Source organism: Watersipora subatra, chromosome 3 (assembly GCF_963576615.1).
Source record: "Watersipora subatra chromosome 3, tzWatSuba1.1, whole genome shotgun sequence".
Lineage (NCBI taxonomy): Eukaryota > Metazoa > Bryozoa > Gymnolaemata > Cheilostomatida > Watersiporidae > Watersipora > Watersipora subatra.
The window spans coordinates 37,214,711-37,241,508 of NC_088710.1; the positions used below are offsets into that span (position 1 = coordinate 37,214,711).

The 26,798-nt window shown below is 37.0% G+C and overlaps 2 protein-coding genes across 2 annotated transcripts in view; one reads left to right on the forward strand and one right to left on the reverse strand.

The window, feature by feature from the left end:
* Positions 1-26,798, reverse strand: part of LOC137389696 (RING finger and SPRY domain-containing protein 1-like) — a 36,485-nt gene that overhangs the window by 7,248 nt on the left and 2,439 nt on the right. The window contains exons 4-11 of the mRNA XM_068075772.1: positions 26,449-26,614; positions 22,145-22,271; positions 21,534-21,592; positions 19,368-19,434; positions 12,488-12,631; positions 12,183-12,298; positions 8,980-9,123; positions 7,922-8,033 (exon numbers count right to left, since the gene is read on the reverse strand). Of these exons, the coding sequence (XP_067931873.1) occupies positions 7,922-8,033; positions 8,980-9,123; positions 12,183-12,298; positions 12,488-12,631; positions 19,368-19,434; positions 21,534-21,592; positions 22,145-22,271; positions 26,449-26,614 (935 nt within the window). The remainder of the gene's footprint in view (positions 1-7,921; positions 8,034-8,979; positions 9,124-12,182; positions 12,299-12,487; positions 12,632-19,367; positions 19,435-21,533; positions 21,593-22,144; positions 22,272-26,448; positions 26,615-26,798) is intronic.
* Positions 633-7,899, forward strand: LOC137389698 (uncharacterized). The gene is made up of 8 exons (XM_068075773.1): positions 633-777; positions 1,131-1,283; positions 1,622-1,900; positions 2,436-2,504; positions 3,441-3,602; positions 4,531-4,664; positions 5,957-6,168; positions 7,661-7,899. Exons 1-8 carry the CDS (start codon positions 634-636, stop codon positions 7,810-7,812), a joined length of 1,305 nt encoding a protein of 434 aa, XP_067931874.1. The 5' UTR covers position 633; the 3' UTR covers positions 7,813-7,899.

The following is a 26,798-nucleotide window of genomic DNA, read 5'->3' on the forward strand; positions in this document are numbered from 1 at the left end:
TTTCTGAAAATAATTCTTACTAGGATTGAACAAAAATCAGCAGCGTTCGATGAAATCCTGCTTAAAGTAATCATGTTCATAAGGTCGTATGTTCATGAGATTACATGTTCATGAGATCCCACGTTCATGAGATCACACGTAAAGAATTTTAGCCATGAATCAGGTCTCAATTGATGACGCATAGCGGTTCAGTAGCTGCTCCAAGATGCAATGTCTTAATTTCTCGCAACAAGAAAAACAAAAAGAACAGAAATTAACTCAACAGTTAGTTCAATGTATAACCTACACGAAAATTAATAACTGAAGTTATCTTCTCATGAACGATTAAAATAAGCTTCTTGTCTACAGGAACTGACATGAACAAGGTTGGTTACAAAGAAAACAACTGTGCAATAATGCAGTTTGGCAAACAATGACTTCAGACGCTGAACTGTTATTGTGCACAAAATAACATATTTAAACAATGGATGAAAGGCATGAAATGTTTTGCTTGCAGCAATTTCAATTTCTTCAAACGATTTCTGCGCTTCGCTGGACAAGTTAGTATAAAAGCTGCCTCATTACTTAATGGGTGGTGATTAAGGGACTCAATAACAAGCACTCATCGCGAGAGCGCCTCTGGTGGGTAGCAACATGGCTGAACTCACGATACAAAAGCGCAGAAGTGGTACAATATCTGGAGCAGAGCGCATTACTGGTGTGAAAAATGCTCAAGCAGAAATGATTCTATCAAGACGCATTCAGCAGTACCAAAACAACTACAAAAAGACTAAGCTGGTAAGGATGAATAGTTAAGCTAGATTAGAAATAGCAAAGAACGTCGCATCATCCACAGGCGATCTTGACCTTTAAATGAACTTGCTATGAATGAAATCTTGCCCGGGGAACCAATGAAAAGCTGACAGATGTTAATTTTATGATAGTAGACTAGAATAAAAGAGCTTACATTCAGGCATAAAGTGCGTTCTGAATCCTTGTTATAAACAAAATGATTGATTTTAACTCAATTTTATTAATATATGTGACTGCATATACTAGTCTCCAGAATCGTTACAAAGCTCACCGAAACCTATCAAAATTGTTTACATTCTAATATGCATAACTTGATATGAATTGTTTGCTGCTCAAAGAGTATCTCACTCGAGGAATATAAGCTAGAAAATGAGGCGAGGTTACTAAGACTAGACAGTAAAACGAATGACCTTGACTATAAGAAGAGACTCTACCCCAATTCCGACCTGAGCCATGAAGAGATGACAGTGAACAGTCTCCAGAAATATTTGGTAAGCTTATTAGCGAGTGAAAACACCGACCCGCTCAGGGCTTGAGTACTGCATACATTCTAACGCTAAAACCAATGCTATAAAACTAAAGCAGACTAGAGCAATAGCTCACATGTAAATTTAGCCATATGAAATTCTACTCACTCGGAGTCTTTAGACTAACGTTATAAAATAATTTCGTATCCAAAACTTAGTGTATTGCAATTTAAAGACTGGCTGAATTAGAATATTTAATGTTCTATGCTTGTTATGGAAATAACAAACGAACATCAAATTTAGCTGAGCTATCTGCCCTTTACTTATTTTCAATGTACATTTGTCTTCTCACTCCCCAATAGATAAGGAATGTAGGAAGCCAGTGCTATCTCGATAAACGAATGGGCTATGCTGTCAGAAACCGGACTGCGCCTGAACACGTACCAGAAATAGTACAGAAAGCTCGTCTGGTGCTGCGGAACAATGCGATCATGCAGGAGTTAGAGGAATCTCGCAGAAGAATGTACTCTTTTATGGACCAGCAACCCCAGAGCAACAGACAACCATCACACGGAAATGCTTTCCTCACAGATATAGGTGATGACGATGAGATGGACATGTTAGAGATGAAAGAAAATCAGGTTGGTGGTGGTACACACACATACGCGTATACATACACATACGCGTATACATACACATACACGTATACATACACATACACGTATACATACACATACACGTATACATACACATATACATACACACACACGTATACATACACATATACATACACGTATACATACGCATAGACATACACATATACATACACATATACATATGTATACATATACATACACATTATATGTATACATACATACACACACACACACACACACATATACATACACATATACATACACATATACATTCACGTATACATACACATTATACGTATACATACACACACATATACATACACATATACATACACATATATGCATATATGTGGATATTCATATCATACCTGAGGTATGACACTAGACTGATTCCTACTGTAATTCTAGACATGTGATCTATCAGTCTTTTAGAAATAAGATTAATTAGGATTAAACAGTCTGTTTATACAACTAGTGACAGTTTAGATTTTGTCAAAAGCTGTTTTGACACATATTGCAGGTGATGTTTCCTAAGCTTCCGGCCATGATGGAAGAGAACTCAATAAAACAACAACAACAACGACCAAAGGTATTTGGATGAAACATTGAAGTGAAATTGTCCTTGTAGTCGCTTGGAGTCGCTTGTGTATGCGAATAAGTCGAAACTGAATTAGATGCCACTTGAAGCAATCAAAAAATGGTTCGGATAAAATGGTGGAGTGATTAAATGAATATTATCACATAGACAGTAGAAGAGACAAATGAAGGAAGTTAAATCTAATATAGAAGGTATAGCAGACTTGACCGGACAGAACCAAATAAGCCAAAGAACCAATTTTGTAACGAGTAATTATAAAAGTTCTTCCAGTACCTTTATCAATATGAGCTGAATGGTTGTAGTTTTAAGCAATTTTTGCTATCAATAATTTTGATAGAATTCATTGAATAAATAAAGACGGAAAGACTCTTGCTGATAAAGCATCAGAGAATTGCGTGAGCAACTTGAACATTACACCAGCGGACCAATCGTAAGAGACCAATCGTAAGAGACCAATCGTGAGAGACCAATCGTGAGAGACCAATCGTGAGAGACCAATCGTGAGAGACCAATCGTAAGAGACCAATCGTAAGAGACCAATCGTAAGAGACCAATCGTAAGAGACCAGTCGTAACAGACCAATCGTGAGAGACCAATCGTAAGAGACCAATCGTAAGAGACCAATCGTAAGAGACCAATCGTAAGAGACCAATCGTAAGAGAAGCGCTTGAGGGATATCGGCCAAACTAGGATCTCAAGAAGCATATTTATCAATATGGAGTAAGCAATAGACAGTAGTACTATGCGGTAGAAATAAAACTAAGCGATACGTATAATGAACCTTATAGCTTACAAAATGGTAGCTGTCTCTTTAATAACTCATCAAATTACCAGAAAATGTCAAGAAAAACACATGAAACACGAGTAAAGAATTGTATGTAAGACAACATGCTTGTATGAAGTTCTGACTGCATGCAATTATTTCAGACCATCCAAGACAAGCTAAAAGCTAACCCGGTGGTGAGAGTGGCATTTGAGAATCACAGGAAACAAAGAGAGCTTGAGGAGGAGGAAAGGATGGCGGCGAGTCCGACATTAATTATTTCAAGGATGACCAGAAGGAAGCCTCCAACCAAAACAGACATGATGGTAAACAAACTATTAGTTGTCCTGACAACAGCGTGTTAGATTTTTCAACAACAAAACGGTACAATTTACAGGCAATGCCAAGGAGACAACCTGTTGTGCACTCTAAATACATGTATGTAAATAGATGATTGACGCTATGGTTTACATGAATACCATTTATCCCTTCTTTCTAAATACAAAATAGTGCAACATTTATTTGATTGGCTAATACATGCAGAGTATTTCATTGAAACGACGAACTGAAGATAAGGGAGAACCAGCAATTACAGAAACCATTGTAGTATAAAAGTACATTCCTATCACACTGGCATTCTAATCACACACACGCACAACACGATTGCACAAAAATTAAGTAAATATTATAATGATTGGAGTACACACTGGTTTGTGAGAGACAAGACTTAGAAAACTGTTGACAGTAGGTAAGATCACTACGAAGCACCATCGAAGAACATAGCCTTAAATCTTTATTAATAGTAAGTTATGATATCCTATAGTTTGCCATATAACAACTGATAGCAAATATTAAAATCTTAGTCATTAGATTTGTAATCAAGAGAGTAATTACAGCTAGCATTGACAACTGTATGTAAAGCTCAATTCCAAGTTTATGAGTATGCAGAAGCTTTCAACGATTGCTGATCATAAAATCGAAGACGCGGGATAAGATTTTTGAGCACATCCTGTACTAGCCATCATTCTTAGCAAGTCTAGATTTGATACACAAAGTCACAAGCAAGTAATGGAATCAAAGAGATATGCCATGCCAAAGCTTTTTCATTTCATTATTTTTAAATAGACCACAAACAATACACAATGAAACATTTTGTAAGAAGTTATAATTTTTGCTGAAGCAATATGTTCGACAAATCGGACTAGGAGAACAGGAAAACTGATATCGACATGACACAATCATCACTTGTTGCAGGAAGAGGTAGCAAAAGTTCAGGAAAACGTCGAAGAGTTTAACAAGCGTATCGAGCAGGAGATATGGGACTACAAGGAAGAAGAATTCCAACAGGGGCTCAAGTTTGTCAAAGACAAAGATACCGAATGGGAAAAGTGAGTATGACCAAAAATTTCCAGATATTTTGGATCTACTAATTCGATTCAAAATTCTTCAAAACTAATTCGAACTAAAAACCGAATTTGAATTCATAATTAATTAGATGAAGAAAACTCTTAAAACAAATACCAATTTACATGAGCCGGTACAGATTGGGACTTTGGAGAACTATTTTCTTAGTTTGTCCACAAACTTTCAGACATTAACAGATCTTTGCATAATCAATGCGACACTCGCATTTGAGTTTTATTGTCAGGTGCATTCAATAAGAATTTGGTGTTACATTGACCAAACCAAAGTGTACACTTCTTAAATAAATGTGCAAGCATTTAGCAAATTAGAGACTTATTGGAAGGCTTTGAATACAAAACAGAACCAACAATAATAAGGAATAACAGGTCTAGACCTTATCAGGAATGCTGAACTCGTTACATCTCCCAGACTGGTTTCATTGGCCTGTTGAAGACCATAATACAAGGAAGTACTGTAGTTGGTGACCAACTCAAAGCAGCACTCCAGCTTTAGAAATGCAGTTCAGTAGTGAAGACCCAGCAATTACATCAGAGCAAACAGTTGTCACTTGGCTAGTATTTAGTAAGGAAAATAATGTGCTAAGGGAACAGAGGGTGCTAAGGGAACAGAGGGTGCTAAGGGAACAGAGGGTGCTAAGGGAACGGAGGGTGCAAAGGGAACGGAGGGTGCTAAGGGAACAGAGGGTGCTAAGGGAACAGAGGGTGCTAAGGGAACAGAGGGTGCTAAGGGAACAGAGGATGCTAAGGGAACAGAGGGTGCTAAGGGAACAGAGGGTGCTAAGGGAACAGAGGGTGCTAAGGGAACAGAGGGTGCTAAGGGAACAGAGGGTGCTAAGGGAACAGAGGGTGCTAAGGGAACAGAGGATGCTAAGGGAACAGAGGGTGCTAAGGGAACAGAGGGTGCTAAGAGAACAGAGGGTGCTAAGGGAACAGAGGGTGCAAAAAAAGCATGACTGTTCATTAATTCAAACATTGAATGATTAAAAAATTATTCGCCGGAATGAAATGGTTTGACTGCTCCATAGAAATATAATAGTGTTTGATAAAACATAGCAATACTAGTATCACAGCTCCCTTAACTCAACTATCCCCATGATGTAGTATTAGGATATAGATACATATACATAAAGGTAGATCGAACCTCTCGTAAGCGTTATTTAAATAAACTGATGCGAAATGCCTAACTGGAGGGTTCAACCTGCTCAGTTTGTATAAAGCACCAACCAAGTACGAGTTGTACTACTCTTCCTCTGTAGATTCGTAAATAAGATGAATAAAAGAGAGCGAGCGGTGACGGCAGCAGAAGGTGAAAGGAAAGCGATGAGCAAAACCGAGAAACGGCCAATCACTTCCTATGTACCCAGACAGCAGCTCAGCGACGGACAGCGCAAGAGGCTGCTTCTAAAGAACCTGCTGAACAACGTTGAACTGAAGGCTGAAGCCAGCAAGACTCTTCCACATAAGAAAGGTAAGGAATCGCAAAGTGTTAGGTGTTAAACTCAAAGACTTCATCATGAAGCCTGCAGAATCTAAACTTTGGATTCACATGGCATCTGCGCAAGATTTCCTCATTAATCAGTTTTGCTAATTCACAACCTCCATTGTCTGTCTGCAATTTTCTAGCCCTTGATATTAGATTGAAATTTTATTTAAAAAACATGAAACGAATTGCAATATTTATAATTGAATCGGTGATGGCTCATCAAAGATGCATACCCTAGCGCAATTATAGTTACCGTGAAACCTGCATTTAAACGCCACTTCTATTAGAGCGCCACTATGGTAGAAGGGTTGAAAAATAGAGCGCCACCCTTTAATTGAACGCCACCTCTATTTGAACACCACTATTTGACATTCTTGTTCTTTACGAACCCATAATAGCGCATGGTCAGTAAAAAATTGTCCGCAAAACCATACTAATAATGACTCTATTACATCAATAACAATTAATTCATTCATTGTTTCTCTTCGTATCGAAGTTCGTTTTCCAACTCCAAGTCTTAACAGTTTTTCAGTCAAAACTTTGAATGGAACATCATAGAAAATAATTAGTAAAACAACTATATCAACAATGTATTAGTAATGGAAGCAACAATCAGAACGCAGCTGAAAGAGCAAACGATGCTAGTATTTTTGTTTTGACAATGTTATGTTTGTTTTAAAATGTTAATATTATTTGTTTCCCAATGTATTATAAATATGGTTTGTCTGTGGCACTTGTTCATGAATAGAATATGTATTTGTAGCATTTGATAGATTAATATCATTCTATAACTTATAAATATGCAGATTTATAGCATATTATTTGATAGCATCATTGTGGTAATCTGGTAATGGATTGACGCTCGTAACTCCTTTCTATTGCATGTAAATAGCTAGTTTTGGCTGCAAACTATAGCAAAAATGTCAATGAGTGCAATGAGCTTTTATGCAACCTTTTTAAATATAGTTATAAAATGAAACTATGCCTTCAAACTTAAAAAATAAAAAACTTGAAATCTCTAACAAATTGCAATGCAGGCTATAAGATCATTCTAAGTTAATTGCTAGCAATAGATATCAACTGGTAGAGACTGTAGCAGCTTCCCCGTGCATATTTATTTAGAGATCTACAACGTTGGAGGTAACTTAGCAGATTTCTTGCATCCAAAAGGGTTACTGTCACTCCGCACGAAGGAGAGTACAAAATATAGCCGACATTCGATTGGCCGATGAAAGGGTTAAATTTATCTTCTCAATATCCTGACGAGGTGTTTGAAAAATACAACTTTCATAGCTGCTTTGAAATTTTCAATAAAAGAAAATAGATGATACAAATAAACTAACTATGTAATTGCATAACAATTGATAAATAACAAATCTTATGAAAATGACAACAAACTTTATTTGTCAAAAGAGTAACAAAACTTGCTACATCTGAATGCGCTGCCCGAGAACTTTACAGGTAAGAATTATTTTAGGTCTCCCTTACCACACGGCGGCTAGGATGTCTCGTCATTCTACCAGCGCTAAACTCAGCAAAATGGTTGACTCCAACAAGGCAGCCACAGCGGAGGCAGTTATAGGACCTGAGGCTAACAAACAGCCACCAGAAGCGCTGGCAGTTCTCTAAGATGAGGTTATAATGTAATGGGTGTTTACAGAGGCCACAGAATCTACTCACTTATAGGTGGCACCAGATCGTATACAGTATATATGGTATATGAAGCAAAGGAAGTTACCTGGATTCCAGCATGGATGTGTGTGTTTGCTGCTTTGAGCATTGTGCCATATCAGCTGCCGGCAGCCATCATAGGCCAATGAGAATTCATCATCTCCAATACCAAAGCCATCCTACAAAAGTAAACTTACAAGAGTACTTACAGTAAACTTATAAACTTGAAGACTTAGAGTATATTAAATCCTTATTAGACCATTTTTAATGGAATAACAAATTACCGTTTGCAGTATTCTTTTTATTTATGCAACGTCAAAACTACTTGCCTTGCTGCCTGTTGCCAGTGGGACCAACATTAATATTTCATCACTGTAATAAAATGTATATCACCTATTCACACTTTGATGAATCTAAACACCTGCATAAAACGTTAGAATGTTTATCATGAACAAAGTCACGTGCAAAGTGAGAAACCAACCTTATAGCTTTTGAAACACTAGAAATCTAGTACAGTAAACACTCCTATAACGTAAATTTCACTTTATGTAAAATATTTGCTTTGTAATACATAAAAAAATCCATGTAATGTAAAGCAAATTACAAGAATATCATAGTTAACCTGAAAAAAATCATTTTCTCTCTTGCTGCACTTGAGAGAAAATGATGTATAGGGGCATTTCTATTATATATATATACTAGTGAGCTGGTAGTATATATACTAGTAAGTAATGGTATCAGATATATATACTATAGTATATATATCTGTATATATAGTATATATATAACTATATATATAGTATATTTAGTATATATATAACTATATATATACTAGTAAAATGGTATCAGACTTGTATGTATACTTGCTTCGGTAATGCCAATTATAGCAGGTCATTTGAAAAATAGTAAATTATTTTGAGTGACTCGACATTGTTGCACATAACTGTATTTCATTTACATCGCATGTTAGCAGCAGTTTCAACCTATAAATCATACATCATGCTAATAGGTGGAGAGAGTTCACCATCTGCACTCAAACTCCACACTTAACACTCAGCTGTAAAAAACGGATGCCGGCAAATGAACTGAAAGTTGTTTTACAAATGGATGAAAAAGTGCACTTACATAATTAAGGAATTTGCTATACTTGGTAGCCCAACCAATTTGCAGTACACCATTGGTGACTAGCTCCACCTCGTAGTACCACGTTCCACTGTCTATTTGAAATGTGCATCTAACACTCTCAAATGACAAGACATCACTGCGGGCCTGCAACGTAGTCAGCAACAAGAATAAAATGAATAATGAAGCATTAAAAGCGGCATTACCAATTTTGAACTAAACTGCAAAGATCGTTCTCTTGTTTTTGAAAGCTGCTTGAGAAACTCCTACAATTGAAATTCCTAGTGACTAAAAAACAATTTGATTAATGCGATTTTGTGAAATTTATCTTACTTTTTGTATATAGCCAATTATTTATAACCTCAAAGAAAACAGAAAAACTCTGCTTTGGAAAAAACTTGCAATTCACTGAATTCCCAAACAGCTACAATATTGCTCAAGACTAGCGCTCATATAAATGATAGAATATGACTACACAATGAATAATTAGTTGTCTTCTCCTTTCCTCAGGGTTCAAATAAAAAAAGGACGACCCTTAATTCCTCAGGCAGCAATGACATTAACTCACTCTTTTGAGTTACAGTCCAGCCTCAACACACACGGATAATTTATTCCTATATTTTCTTCGTGAAAGACACTGTCATATGTTGGTGTAAATATTTTTACTAAAGACAACGTATTTTTAAGAAACGCTTTCAGAGCACAAAAACTGATTATAAGTACTTTAAGTGAGTACATATACATAAAACATTGTAGCATTAAAAATGTAGCATTAAAACAAACACATATAAAACTATGTAAAAAATATTTGGAAAAACCTAAAATATTATACATAAAAAACTAGAGTATTAAAATAATGAGTAAATGAGTTATTTACAGTTAGTTTGCCTTAAAACACATGAATCTACAGGACAACCTCAGAAACACATGAATGTAAAGGGCAGGTGAATGTAAGAAGCAGGCGAATGTAAGGGGCAGGTGAATGTAAGGGGCAGGTAAATGTAAAGGAAAAGTGAATGTAAGGGGCAGGTGAATGTAAGGGGCAGGTGAATGTAAGGGGCAGGTAAATGTAAGGGGCAGGCAAATGTAAGGGGCAGGTGAATGTAAAAGGCAGGCGAATGTAAGAGACAGGAGAATGTAAGAGGCAGGTGAATGTAAGGGGCAGGTGAATGCAAAGGGCAGGTGAATGTAAAGGGCAGGTGAATGTAAAGGGCAGGTGAATGTAAAGGGCAGGTGAATGTAAGGGGCAGGTAAATGTAAAGGACAAGTGAATGTAAGGGGCAGGTGAATGTAAGGGGCAGGCGAATGTAAGGGGCAGGCGAATGTAAGAGACAGGAGAATGTAAGGGACAGGTGAATGTAAAGGGCAGGCGAATGTAAGAGACAGGAGAATGTAAGGGGCAGATGAATGTAAAGGGAAGGTGAATGTAAAGGGCAGGTGAATGTAAAGGGCAGGTGAATGTAAAGGGCAGGTGAATGTAAAGAGCAGGTGAATGTAAAGGGCAGGTGAATTTAAAGGGCAGGTGAATGTAAGGGGCAGGTGAATGTAAGGGGCAGGTGAATGTAAGGGGCAGGTGAATGTAAGGGGCAGGTGAATGTAAGGGGCAGGTAAATGTAAAGGACAAGTGAATGTAAGGAACAGGTGAATGTAAGGGGCAGGCGAATGTAAGGGGCAGGCGAATGTAAGGGGCAAACAAATGTAAAGGGTAGGTGAATGTAAGGGGCAGGCGAATGTAAGGGGCAGACGAATGTAAAGGGCAGACGAATGTAAAGGGCAGACGAATGTAAGGGACAGGTGAATGTAAGGAGCATGCATAAGTTGGATTGTGGATAAAATAGTGATAAAATATATGTATGTGGCATAACTTACATTAGAGATAGTTTAAATTAAATTAATTTATATATTTTTTCAGTAATTTAAATATTATTTTTAATTTTGACCAGATATTTTACTTTTACTTACAAAATACTAATATTTCAACCCTTTGGCTGGGGAAACTCCCAAAATGTCGTTTATCGGTTCCGTGGGGAAACGACTTTTCTGTCGCTTTCGGCAGACGTTTATAAAGCTGTCGCCTAGTAACAATAAACGAAGGATATAAACGCTAGTAAATCTTAAATATTATCGACAAGATGTTAGTCGATGAATTACAATATGAAACATCTGAGAGACGTTTTTGTGCTAAAAGCTAAAGAAATGGCGACTCTTTTGAACAAATGATGTTAGAAAGACCAGTCAACGTGCAACTTGGCGTTCAAAACAAAAAAAATGAAAATTTATTTGATTCCGCGATCCTTAGTGATTTTTTGTCAGATCAGTATGATAGTAATCCAGATGATGGTAGTGATGTAAATTCTGAAAACTATGAATATACAGAGAAAAGTGATCTTTTTGGTAGCTCGCACGATGATGATGCTACTGGCATTGGGCTCTTCCAAAAAAATGCTTCCAAGCATTTTATAAATAGACGATTGTACATAATCGTAGCTTTTTTGTAGTAGAACACATGTAAATGAATATTTATGTACAAAAAATCTTGTTAGTAGAAATAAATTTTAGTTTGTATGTTCATAGAATACCGATTATAATTTATTTTCAAAAATATATTACACGATTTTGGGTATTTGTGCAGGGCTTTTACCCAGCCAAAGGATTAAGAAATTCAGGCCTAGCATGTTCGAAACTACTTCATATGTGGAGTCAAATATTTCTTCAATTTCACGTAGCACGTCGGAAACTTCGTGCGTAGAAGGCAACATAAGGTTTAACTGTATTTATAGTAAATATAGATTCAACATTCACTAAGTTTCTATGAAAATGGATTTATCAATCGATCTTTACTTCGCTTGGGGTTAGAGGTCATGTTGGTGAACACTCACTGATCGAAGAACCAATAATTACATCAGGGGAACGATATGAAAACAATTTATATCATTACTAATCAATTTTTCTCATGGGTTAAGTAGAGCTTCGCAACATTAAAATTGATATTAAAATATGCTATGCTTAGACCAACGTTTTTTCTGAAAACTAATGGTATTGGTTAGACACAGCCTCACAGTTCCTTCATCTCATGGAACCTAAATGATGAAACGTATATGTAAACAATGCTATATTCTCATGAAAAAAGCATTGACTAAACAACAGGAAGATATGAAAACAAAGCGACGCCAAGCGACTGATCTAGAAGAGCTCAGTGCACCAACCTCAAGGCCATTTGTAGAGATCTTTAAGTATTCACTGGTGTCGTTACTGTTCAACATGGCATGAAGATTATCATTGCTAGCCAATTCATATCTAAAAGTTCGATCTGTTGGCACAACTGCAAACCATAAATATAACCTAGAACATCCAACAAGCCCGATGAAAGCTCTAAATATAAAAATAACCTACAAAAATACAGAAAACTCGCAAAAAGCATAAAACGAACCGTTATAAACGTGTAAATGGATGTCGGCAGCCACAAATCACAACAGATTCACACCTGATACCTATTAATATAACAACTCACATAGATTGTCCAAGGTCCACTCCGCACAGAACCCAACTTCCCGTTGCATTTTGTTAGAAGTACAATTTCTCCATTCCTCTAGTCGCACCAGACAGTTGTTCTCCGAATTATTTAATCGGGTAAGAATTTTGTTTTTGTTCTCACCTAAAAGCAAAACAAGATTGAATGAGCAATAGCAACGTGAAAAAAATTGCTTTAGCTGATCGATGAACCTCACAAAACTTTTTTATGAAATGCAAACAGCCACCTCTACAGCTTATATAATACTAGCGCGCTAGCAGCCCTGTGCCCGTGATTGATCGTCATGTGTTATAGATATGCGAACAATTATTTATAGACGTGCAAAGCCCAGATGGTTGCACTCGACTATGAATCTGAATATGTATCCAGGTTCAACTCGGTGCAATCTGTTTTCGAAACGGTCTTCGTGTGGCTTCATAGACATGTCTTTTATCATGGTGAAGACAAGTACGCTAGCAGTTATATGCATAGTTATTCTATGGCGCATCAAGGTGATGGAGCGCAGGGTTGGCTTGGTTTAAACCACAAAACATTTAAAACTGGGTCTAAAACCCAGTTTTTTCGGCTGGTTTAAACCGCATGGTTAACACCAGCCGGAAAAACCGGTTTCTTCATTATTTTTTGTGAAAAACATATTTGAAGCTCTTAGTGGTTCTTGTGTGGTAGAAATGCAATTCTGTGTAATTATTAGCTGTGGAAGTTCATTTAGCACAGTAGTAAGGTGGTGGTAGAGCTCAAGTTGCGACTACATGAAATCCTAGCACAGCAATGAATTAGTGAATTTCGTTTCTAATTGCTTTTATCAAGTGGTACGATGGTCTCTTCACTGATGAAATATAAAAACCATGTGAAATATATTAATCCCATCATCGTCTCTCATGATGAATAAAACCTTTCTCACTTCTTGCTAGCGAGAGAGGATTGCTTATAATTAGAAATTAAAACAATGAAATCCTTTTGGGGCAATAACTTTGGTTTGCAAACTGATATTTAATTTAATGGGCACAAGCCAAAGTAGTTGGATTGTTAGAATTCAGTTTATCAAGTCTTTTGTGTTTCAAAAAGATAATGTTGAGCTTTGAACTTCCAACATGCCTTGCAAACAGGATCCCGTTTGGCAGTTTTTCACTCGCACCGCAGAAGGCAAAGGTTTTAAGGCAAAATGTAATAAGTGTGCTGTTGCAATGCAAGGTCACGCGGATAGGCTTAAAGCACATGTAGCAAAATGTCAAGCTGACAGCACCAATTCATACAGTAATGTTAGTATTTCGGTGATAAAAATTGAGTCATCCGCCACTGCTTCAAACATTAGCAATGCATCTGGTACAACAGTAACTCATCAACCCTGTGCCAGTGTGAGCAGTGCTACTGCTGTTTCACTGCGTTTCCATGACCCGCACAATTCGCAAATTAGAGCCAATCCGCAAGTTATCCGCGTCATGGAAACGGCATAAATCCGCAAGCTATCCGCATAAATTCGCAAGCTAAGCGAGTTTTGCGATCCGCAAAACCATAGATATATATACCTAGATTGGCCAATAGGGAAAAAGCCTGTCAGACCTAAATAGCACGACGCAACGTCACTGTATTGTACCTCACGCTTGACTGCACTGCTGTTTACAATGAATCTAATGGGAAGAAGGTAACAAAATTACATTTATTTTCACATAAAAACCTTCTTGTATACATAATCCAGTAAACTAAAGCAATTCTGTGATAATATCTGATAACCACCATAGATTAAAACTATAAAAGCTATGAACTGTTGCACACAAATCATGAGCCATCATGGCTTTATTTGCAACCCTCTCTTATCCCCATTCTCTCTTTTCCCTTTCTCCAAAGAATAAGTTAGAAGGGAGAAGGAAAAGAGAGAAGGGGAATGGAGAGGGGAGGGGAAATAGCCCACCCACTCAAAGAGCCAGACCTTGGCTAGGTAAATAGACTAATATGCTGAACTAAACATGACTAAATATGATGAGTATGCAAGTATGTCTGAAGTCAAAAATGAGACAGAATGATGATTTTACAGCTGGCTAGGTCACCAAAGCTGAAGTGTAATGATTGTATCACTAGCATCGTGGATGTTACCAACGTTGATGTAAAACAAGCAACGAATTCCCTAATTACAGTTAAGAATCAGGGTGGCTTGACTTTGTCTTCGCCTGTGGTGATTGAGGTTTGCAACCACAGCGAGAAAGCGACAAGAGTGTTGCTTAGTAGCGCTGGATTGATGAAAAACTTTGCCAGGCTAGCACTAATTGCCACCACTAAGAAGCCAGTCACGAAAGGACAATACCAAGTTATTTGTACAATATGCATAAGCAAGTTAAAGGTTGACTTGCAACAAAATTCACATTGCAGTTATTTGGTGTCATAAGATTCACCATGCCTTACTCTGTTTTGTTGTAGGTGTGAAATATATGAGAAGGTGATTACAAGCTCTTAAAAGCTAAAAACTTATACAGTCATACTTCAACTTACGAGCTTAATGCGTTCCGAGACTGAGCTCGTATGTTAATATACTCGCATGTTGGTGCAATTTATTTATATATCGAACAATTAAATATATATTGCTTGGTTTCCATACTCTAAAAATGCAAATGAAACACTCAAAACAAGATATTGTAACAGAAAGAAGATGTTGGTTATTGTCATAATTTACCACATGCTTTCAAAAAGCAACAATCAAAAAATAATACAAGGAAATGTGATTATTTAAAATGTAAAATTAAATACATACAATAGCAGCTAATGCTAGCATTTGCGAGAGAGGGAGATATAAGTTATCCTTCATTACAACAGTTGTCTTTGATAAATTTGAATTTTATCAATGTCTTAAAAGACAAACTCTAATGTTGGTATGGTATTGGCCTTCAATCTAGCTTTTTTCCCAATACCAGGTGATACTTGGTAGCTGTCACTAGTGAAGTGGTCTGAACAAAGTACAGAAGATTTACTTGGGGTCCACTGTTCTCGTCTCACTGCTTTAATCCAGGCATCCTTGCGATCAGCAGCAGTAGGAAAACTTAACAAGTAATAAAAGATACACACAATTAGTGGTGTTTTTTGCTCATTGGATTATTGACTTTTTGCCTTTGAGAAGTGTAGCATTAACCGTGTCAAATAATGGAAACTTTTAAGCCTGATTATAGCCAAAGATAACCATGCTCCAAGCCATGCTCATGTAGTATGTTCATGAATTCTCCCAACGATTAGCAGGGTGAATGTCTGTTATATTGTCCTACTTGTGGAAGCTTTTCTCTGGGCATTTTCTTGGATAATTGGAACATCCAAAAGCAACGCAGCAATTCTTACTAGTCCTCTCAGATGACTGTGAGCTTGATGAATAATGGTGAGATCGCTGCCAAAATAGCAATGAATATGAATTCCATTCTGACTTAGTGATTTATAGCAAGATGGTATCCAAATTAATGACTCAAGCATCACAAAGTAGCAGTATTACACATGCAGCTCCTTGGGCAAAGTTAAGGAAACCTTCCAAGAGAGAGTCAATCAGTTAATGAATCAAACAAGTAGAAGTTGATAGTAACTTGACAAACAATGATGTCTGCTGATTTGATTGTCTTCAATAATTTTTTCAAAGTGTCAAATATGGGGAAAATATGTCCACTATTGGCATGAAAACTGTTCTAGTTTTTACTATAAAGCCTTACAGCTGATATTTAGGAGTTCCAAGCCTATCTTTGATATTAAAAGTAGTAAAAAACTCACCTTAGTAGCAGCTGACACACTCTTCTCAGCTTCAGCCATTGTAAACTAATGATGAATCTTGCGGTCAGTCAAGCGTAAGGTACAATACAGTGACGTTGCGTCATGGCATTTAAGTCTGACAAGGCCACCAATGGGACTAGCTATTATTGGCCAATCTAGGTATATATATCTATGCGCAAAACTTTATCGAATCCATAGTGCTTGCGAATCATGGAAACGGCACTTGCGATTAATGCGCATGCATTAGAATATCGTTGGCTATTATATTAAAAACATTTCCACGCTTCAGTCGTTTTTATTTCGATTTCAGCAGTCTCAATGCCCCAATGTTCCGAACGATCGCTGCTAAGCTAAGCGTGACAAGACTGCTCAGCTATTTATAGAGTCATTAATTAGGCTAATACTTGACCTATGGGGTCAAGTACTGGTGTTAAATCCGCATGCATCGCCAGGTGTTGAAACGCTCGATTGCTAAGTAACTCAACTTGCGGATCGTTGAATTATGTGAAACATGCGGATTATGCGAGTCATGGAAACATAGTGTTACACCAGAACCAAATGCAAGTAAGAAGAGACAGCGCATAATACCTATATATTAATGTATTTACAAGACTACCAAGAATGAGAAAGAGATTTTTGACAAAGCGGTAATGTCTACAGTTATATCATTAATTTGATTTTTACCAGTTACCTATTTTCTATTTTTGTTGCATATAACTAGCAGATAATAGTGATTGAATGTTCTCTTAATCTCAAGCTAGCCCAGAAAGGTTGTGAAATGTAGAATGATGAATTGATATGTACATGTATATTTGTTTTGTAGGCAAAATAATTTTATGAGTAGTGAATGTGTTAAAATATTCAATCAGTTGATATCATTTTTGCTTTAGCTCGCTAAATTCATCTATGCTACAAACAGCTCATTCCGTGCAATGGAGCATCCAACATGTCAACACTTTATGAATCTAGCTCGACCAGGTTACACCCTTCGTACACGTAAAGAAATAGGTAGACTGTTAGATGAAGTACATGCGGAGATGGAGAATGAGTGCAAAGAGCAGCTAGCTGACCAAGCTGTGAATATGTCTCTAAATGGATAGTCGAACATGCACAGTGAGCCAATTTTATGTGTGTCAAAAAACTCAGCTGGAAAAACTTATTTGACTGACACAGCAATACATCTGGAAAAGCCCGCAATGCCAATTACCCCCATGAACTTGCCCAGAACACTAGCTAAAACTAAAAGACAATTCAATTGCAAAGTCAAGTCATTTGTTACTGATAATGCTGCCAATACGGCTGCCATGAGGAGACAACTACAAGATGATTAGTCAACATCTCCACCAATAACATATGGTTGTGGAGCCCGCATTCTCAATCTACTAGTCAAGGATTTAGAGATGTAAGTAGTGCAAAAGCATGTAACGAAAATAGTGAAGTACTTCCGGAATATTCAGCTGTCTTCTGCTTAGTATAAAGCTGGTGGTGGCAAATACCAGTCTATACCGGATTGAAGTAAGATGGAACAGCTTGGCTGACACCCTAAAAGCGTATCTAAATAACTGGCATATACTCCTAAATGTTTGTGAGAACCATCGTTCAGAGCTAAATAAAGATATGGTCAATAAGGTGAGCGATCTAAGCCTTAAAAGAAACCCCAAAAGTTACTTAGCTAAGATGCAGCCTATTGCAACAATGCTGGACAGGATGCAGATGGCTACTTGCACAACAGGTGATGCAGTCGGAATTTGGAAAGATCTGGAAATCGAAGTTTGTTTGAATTATCAAGCACTGAGACTGCCCACTTCAAGAACGCAAATCTCACAGCGTACCACTACCTTGCTAACCTATTAACACCGAAATACAGAGGGGCCCGACTCTCACGATCAGAGCTCAACTCAGCACTTGATCTATGCAGTCATGATTTTTCCACTTGTGTATCCAGCGTACTTGAATATCAGAATGAAATGGATTCCATTCCGTTTTGCCTCACAGACTGTGGAATCTGTAGCACCACTCGCGTGGTGAACATCAATTCGCCAACTGCCAGCCCCAGTATTGGACATGATAGAAACTCTGCTAACAATCAACTCTAGTGCTAGCATTGAGCAGATACTCTCAACATATTAATTTGTCCATTCAAAAGTCAGAAATACCTTGGGCACAAAGATAGCTGGGAAACGTGTATTTATTTATTGTATGACCAATACCTAAGTACACAATCAGTCACATATTGTGTCTACTACTACCCTTACAGATTTACAAATTTTTTGCTGCAATTTTAGCAATTGTTGATCATTATGCTCTGCTTTTCTCTACCCCACAATTAATCATTGGGATTAAAATTACTACTTATACATGGAGCTGTATGTAATATATTCACTTTATGTAATGAGATTTCTTCTCTGTATTTTTTCATTCATGTTTGATTAAAGATTCATTCTGAAATTTCCATGTTTTCTCTCCTCTTAACAGCTCCCACAGTACCATCTTTAACAGATGATTCCACATATGTATGTTCAATACTCAATCATGCAGCTATAGTAAGTGATGTTAATTAGAGTTGAAATTGCAAAAAACCAAAAAACCTTGGTCAAATTATATAAACCATAAAAACCGGTTTAAACCAAAAAAGCTGGTTTAATCGGGTTTTTTATGAAATCGGTGTTGGCAAAAACTGTGGATTTTGCCAACCCTGATGGAGCAGTGCAGTGCTAGCGTACTTGGCTTCGAATCCAGCTATCTGGGTTCCATTCCGTGTGAGGCATTTTTTCAACGCTCTTAGCATGGGTTCAGATAGACATGCACAGCTCTTATTAAAGTAAAGCTTAGGAGTCTGCAAGAAACCCTCCAACTTGTTATCAGACCATAGAATCTTAGCTATTACAGCAAATATCAAATGTCAGGGTTCTTTAAGGTGAGCTTGTATGCAAATGAAATTGTATTACAAGTAAAAGGCACTTTCAGGTTATAGAGTCCGGCTATAAAATAATTTCTGTTGTTTAAAGCATCGAGAATAGAATTCCTAATGTTAAAAAGACAGTTTGTTGATAACTGGTGAAGGTAAGAGCTATGGAGCCAATATAGGCATAAACAAGACATGAGAACGAGACCCTATACTTACTCGTAAGAGCAAACTTCTCTAATGCTACTATCGCGTGGAGTATCACATATGGTTCTTTGTCAATTTCCTGTAACGCATATAACAATAATTAATCACAATTGGAAAGTGTATTAGATATGCTATGTAGAATTGGGTAGCGAGCACACATACAGGCAAATATATATGTATATATATATACATACATATACAGCGGTATATATACATACATATACAGCGATATATATATATATGCATATACATGCATGTGTATAGATGTGCATATACATGCGTATACATACATGTATATGCATATATATATATATATATATATATATATATATATATATATATATATATACCACTGTACACCGACTAACTAGAAACCTCTTCTTAATTAAATAACACAGACATAACAACATAAACAGTAAAAAATATATGAGTAGGTATAACAAAAATTTCACATCAATACTTGGGAGAACAGAAATTGAAAACGAGAAAACAACTCCTCATATGGCTAAACAAAGTCCTCCACAACAGTTAGTTATACAATGTACTGTTAAAACTTGACATACCATCATATGTTGGAACAAAGGATCTTATTTGAATACATTGCATGTTGTATAATAAATTCCAGAACCGACAAAACTTAGAGATAACTACTTCCTGTAGGTATAAACGATTTTAAAACAAATGCAGTATATAAAACTACAAAGTAAATGTAAAAACCTGAATTATATGTAACAAACTAACTAATGTGATAATCAATAAAAGGAGGTTCTTACTATCACATGGCTTTCATTCTAAAAACAGGCAAATTGAGGTACAGCGATAGCGACACAGGAAACATGTGATGTTGAGGCAAAGATCACTATCAAGATGAAGTTAGCAATGATTTAGAAAAAAACAAGGAAGTCTTGAAGAACTAAACTGGTTAATATTATTCAACACAGTAGAATCCAACTATGTGAAGGAGAACTGAGTACATATGTACTGATTTACAAATGTGCAATGATTAGTGAAACTCTAGACATGGGATGGTCAGCCCTTCCCATATCGTATCAAAAGGGATGGTCAGCACTTCCCATACCGTATCAAAAGGGATGGTCAGCACTTACCATACCGTATCAAAAGGGATGGTCAGCACTTCCCATATCGTATCAAAAGGGATGATCAGCACTTACCATAGCGTATCAAAAGGGATGGTCAGCACTTACCATACCGTATCAAAAGGGATGGTCAGCACTTCCCATACCGTATCAAAAGGGATGGCCAGCACTTACCATACCGTATCAAAAGGGATGGTCAGCACTTACCATACCGTATCAAAAGGGATGGTCAGCACTTACCATACCGTATCAAAAGGGATGGTCAGCACTTACCATACCGTATCAAAAGGGATGGTCAGCACTTACCATACCGTATCAAAAGGGATGGTCAGCACTTACCATACCGTATCAAAAGGGATGGCCAGCACTTACCATACCGTATCAAAAGGGATGGTCAGCACTTACCATACCGTATCAAAAGGGATGGTCAGCACTTACCATACCGTATCAAAAGGGATGGTCAGCACTTACCATAGCGTATCAAAAGGGATGGTCAGCACTTACCATACCGTATCAAAAGGGATGGTCAGCACTTCCCATATCGTATCAAAAGGGATGATCAGCACTTACCATAGCGTATCAAAAGGGATGGTCAGCACTTACCATACCGTATCAAAAGGGATGGTCAGCACTTACCATACCGTATCAAAAGGGATGGTCAGCACTTACCATACCGTATCAAAAGGGATGGTCAGCACTTCCCATACCGTATCAAAAGGGATGGTCAGCACTTACCATACCGTATCAAAAGGGATGGTCAGCACTTACCATACCGTATCAAAAGGGATGGTCAGCACTTACCATACCGTATCAAAAGGGATGGTCAGCACTTACCATACCGTATCAAAAGGGATGGTCAGCACTTACCATATCGTATCAAAAGGGATGGTCAGTACTTCCCATATCGTATCAAAAGGGATGGTGAGCACTTACCATACCGTATCAAAAGGGATGATCAGCACTTCCCATACCGTACCAAAAGGGATGATCAGCACTTCCCATACCGTACCAAAAGGGATGAAAATTAAAAACTGAAAATGCAAAACTGAAATAAACTACCGGAGTGTAAAATGTAACTTACTAAATTTTCCAAGAGATATCCAAGAACATTGTCTGTCAGCAGTGCTACACTTGTGGCACCTACAATATAGCAAACCATCATGAAAAACTATAACCAAATTATTGTTTTAACATCTCTCTGACTGTCGAACGAACACAAAACTTAAAACTGACCACTTTTTGCAAGTAGTAGATGAAGGCAATCATTTCCATCCATTTTAGCTGTGACGAGGTCAAAAACTAGACCTTTTATTGGTCTGACTTTTAAAGTGCGCCACATAAACCTCACATTGCTGTCATTCTGTTTTATATCAAAAGCATACAATTTATGCATTACTTGCTGAACTTTACACTGACTACATATATACCAAATTTAAATACCGAGAGAACATTTATATATTTCGAGAGGAAATTTTATATACCAAATTTAACCGGAGAGGACAACTACTCCATACAAGCTAAATTTGATGTTTCGTAGTTCCACTTGTTACCAAAGTGGTTTCACAGTTAAAGTTGCAAGAGGAATCGATCCCGCTACGAGTCAGGCAGAGCCTAATGACATGTTGTGGCCCGAGTAATTCTATTAGCGTGTAGTGTACGCTAGAAATACATTTATTATTACGCTAGCCATACCTGCCAATTTCTCTGCAAGAAACCCGTAAAGAATGGAAATGTTTCTCTGGTGCATGGGATCAACTTTGCCTTCTATGGCACTTCTCTGTGAGACATTCAAGTTAACCTTCAGCTTCATAATTGCCTCCTGAGACAAAAGGTTTAGATGAGAAGTGAACAATCAATAGCGTGCTATGACCATCCCTAGAATCATGCTGAGTCCTTAGTGAAAACTTTATATAGTTGTTACCCTAAGAATACACCAAATGCTGCATTCGTATAGTACTAGCTTGAGCAAGGTGCATATCAATAGTGCACAAAGAATGGAATGGAAGTATGGATAAAAATTTTTCACACCAGGTCTGGTTTACATTTACTTGTGGTTTTTAGAAAAACAAGTACATATCTTTATTGATGTAAATTTTCTAAATTTGGAACATTGCGCAAATGATGAAATATATTACAATGATAAAAATATTGTTGGTGGTATTGGCTAACCAAAGAAACCAATAGCAACTAAAAATCTAAGATTTCTGTTATGAAGGCCGCTCACTTTAATGCGCAGAGGCGTACAATTGAATGACAGATTCAGTCAAATCAGGCCCCAATGTTTTTTATTATTGTTGCACTCAGAATGTTTCTTGCAATGGTTGTGCAAAACTTTATATGCTTTATAGAAATGCTGATCGTGTTATACTACTATAACGACTATGCAGCAAAGCTAAAGCTGATCGTGCATCATGATAGACGGTTCTGCAATTCACTCTGCCAAAATAATAATTGAGTTCCCAGTTCAAATGTGTATATATATACATATATATATATATGTATATTATATATGTACATTCAATATATATGTATATTGAAACAATTTCATTTTTCTAAACGCAAGAAAAATGCTCAAGAACAGCATTGATAAGGACCGTGTCATGTAGTAGACCAAGCGCATTGTGCTATATATATATATAGCACGATGCGCTCGGTCATTGACAAGTGCTATATATATATATATATATATATATATATATATATATATATATAGCACGATGCACTCGGTCTACTACACGGCACGGTTCTTATTAATGCTGTTCGTGAGCATTTTTTTTGCGTTGAGAAAAATGAAATCGTTTCAAAAGCACCACATAGTCTATAAAATGCATTCATATCAAGCTGGGATGACTAAACGATCAATTAAAATCTGTACAGATTTTTCTTTTCGGAACAAAATGGATCAAACTAAAAAAATTCCATGGCTCAACTTATTTATTACAAAAAGATATAAAGATAGGAGTTGTCTTCTAATTTGAATAGAGTGAATTTGAGAATTTGTTATTCGACAGTGTATGCAAAAGAGAGCAGGCAAACCCCATATAGCACAACTGTGTTTGACAATCTTAACATTGACGAGTCACGCTAACTAAATGTACATTACTAGTTTCGAAATGGGAGGTGAATACTAACTATAAATAACAAAAACAATTTTATTCGTCGTATTAAGCGATGACAGAGTTTTAATGAGAGTCGAAAAATGTAAATCAAATCTAAATACATATTTCTCAAAGCATGTTCGTATGTATTCCAGCTTTAGCTATTAATACCTCGGAATAAATAATCCGTACCGAAGAAGACTTGAACTCAAACCCCGCCTTTCACCGGTCTAACGCCCTACCCAGTAGGCCACAGAGAATGAGTTGATAGCCTGCCGATATATGTACATGTAGGTATATGCGAGCCCACACCCAATGGCTTTGCATACCACGCAGAGGGATGGCATAAGTAAGTGATTGTTATTAGTTAGCTTCCTAAAATTTTCCATTGGCAATCTGCCAGGCTAATAGCAAGTGGCAGACAACTCTCATTACTTCTCATTGTTTATAATGAGAAGATGCTAGCCGGTGGGCAAAGCCGGCTAGCACAGCTAGTATATAACTACAAGATGACTAGGAATTTAACGATAAAAAACTTGTCTTCAATTGCTCCATGTTGACATCACAGGATTCTCCCTATTTTGATGCACAAAGTTTTATACCCACATTACACAGGGTATTGTTTGACCATAATCTAGAAGAATTAACCGAGGTCAAACTAAAGTCCATTATACTAAAAGTCAATTTAACTGCATTTCACAAAAATTAATTACCATAAACATTTAATTTTATGCAACCTCTATTTGAATGCAACCCCTATTTGACCGCCACTTTGATAATTTTTTATCTTTATGATCGCATAATATCAAGTGATCAGTAGAAAAGTGTTCACAAAATCGTATTAATAATGAATCGCTTACATTAATAACAATCAACTCTCTCGTTGTTCAACTCCAAAGCTTCTCGCTTTTTTCGTTAAAACTTTGAAAGCAACATCAAAGAAATAATCACCAATGGTCTCAGACTGATAGTGATTTCTTGTTTAACACGGCCTTTCTATTTCAAAGTAGCCTAAATATATAAAAGACGATTTAAATTTAAGATGGTAGATGAACTTTGAAAGCAACAGCATAGAAATAATTACAAACGGTCTCCGGCTAATAGTAGTTCCTTGTTTAAAGCGGTCTTGATTTTCCGATGTGCATATATAAAAAATGGTTTGCAAGTTTTAAGTTTGGGCCAAAGGTTACGCTTACTCAACAAAACTTTTATGCGTTGCGTTTGTGCTATATACAACACGTAAAAGTTTTGCTCTGCCAAAAAAAGAAGTTCAGAAGTTCAGTTCTGCCTAGTTCAGAAGTGCAGAAAAAGAGTTGAGGTCAGAAAAATATTGTGGAAGGTGGGGACAACCAGAAGATGTTCGTTCCATCGAAAGCAACAATCAGAACGCAGCTATCCGAGCAAACGATGCAAATATTTTTATTTTAAAAATGTTAATTTTTGTGTCCGCATGTAATATAAGTATAGTTCATTTGTCACATGGTCATGAATAAATATTTGTAGCATTTGGTATATTATCATTATATAACTTATAAATTTGCAGATTTAGAGCATATTATTTGATAGTATCATTGTAGTAATCATGGGAATAATGCAATTGATTGACGCTCATAACTCCTCTTCTATTGCGTATAAAAAGCTAATTTTGGCTGCAAACTGTAGCAAACATATCAATGAGTGCAATGAGCTTTTATGCAACATTAGTAAATATTGATATGAAATAAAAAGGTCTTCAAATTTAGAATGAATTAAAAATTGAAAGTGCCAACAAACGGGAAAAAAGGACACAGGCTATAATATCATAGCAGGCCAATTGCAAGCCATAGATATCAACCGGTAGAGATATTTCTAAGTTTCCTAAAGCATATTTATTAAGAGATCTTTAACAAGTAAGTTAGCAGATTTATTGCATCCAAAAGGTTAAAGGTTGACTTGCAACAAAAGTCACATTACAGTTATTTGATATCAACAGATTCACCATGTCTTACTCTGTTGTGGTGTAGGTGCCAAATATGTGGAAATGTGATTACAAGCTCTTAAAAGCTCAAAAACGAATAGTTAATCGCAGCCATCACGAAAACGCCGCAGATTGGAATATATTTTCAAAACGGCTCAAATGGGACATAGTTGAACAAGATGGCTTCTTTTTACACTTTCATGCAACCTCATTCGTCTAAATATTTTCACAAATATACTTCACGAATTCAATAAAACCATGTCTATTGTCCTTACGTGTCCATTTTGTTTTACGGTAAGTGATCAAAATTTACTGATCATGCATCAGCCGATTTCAGGCCAATTATTCCACTGACGAGAATCGCATCACGTGAACAGAGCAAACTAGCCCTAGACAGATTTCGTCCAGAGATTTCATCGGGCGGTACCCGATGATGGCAGATTTGCAATTTGAGTAGCCAATGAAACACCTTTCACAGTGAGTCACACATCGTCATTTTTGAAGTATCTGCTTCAATTATTACACCGTTGCTATAATAGTTCAAGTATGTTATGTTAGCAAAAGATCGGTCTCCCTATAGTTATGCATTACTAGTGATGAGCTAGGGAGTGCAAAATAATTAGTAAATATGGTAAAACGTTCACATGAAACATTGTAGAAAACAGTGAACAAATGCAAAGCATGACTCACTAAAAATATATCAGATAAAGTTATCTGACCCTGCAATTAAAATTTGGCAAAATCGCCCACTCTCGGTCTAAACTCGGCCTAGCGTGAGCAAAAAATCTGGTCAATAGCCTCCATAAAATCTTTCAGAGATCGGCCACAAAAGCTCAGCTTGCAAATTGGCTGGTGGGAACGCAGCTCAACAGACCAGGATGTATCTCAGGTAGGTCAGGGCTGATCAGACTACAGTAAAACCAAAACAAAGAGGGGCATACCTTGGATGGCAGCGGACACTCGTCAAGAATGAGTGTGATGACAGCAGGGCCTAGAGGGTCGGTAGTAGTAATCTTGCGTATCATTGAGTAGACTATGGCCAGCCAACCTATCTCTACATCTGCTATCTTGTGTAGCTGCATCATAGCCTCTGGCGGTGGCTGTTCACTGCAACCAAAAAGCCGAAATGATGCATCGGGAAGACAAGGTTGAATGTAGAAAGCTTGTATTGGCACAACAGTTTATATGGTTGATGAATGAGTTTATACTAGTCTTTCTGTGCCCATTTACAGATGTACGATGCCAATCTCCATCCATTTTCATCAAATTACCAAGATAGATTCCATCATGT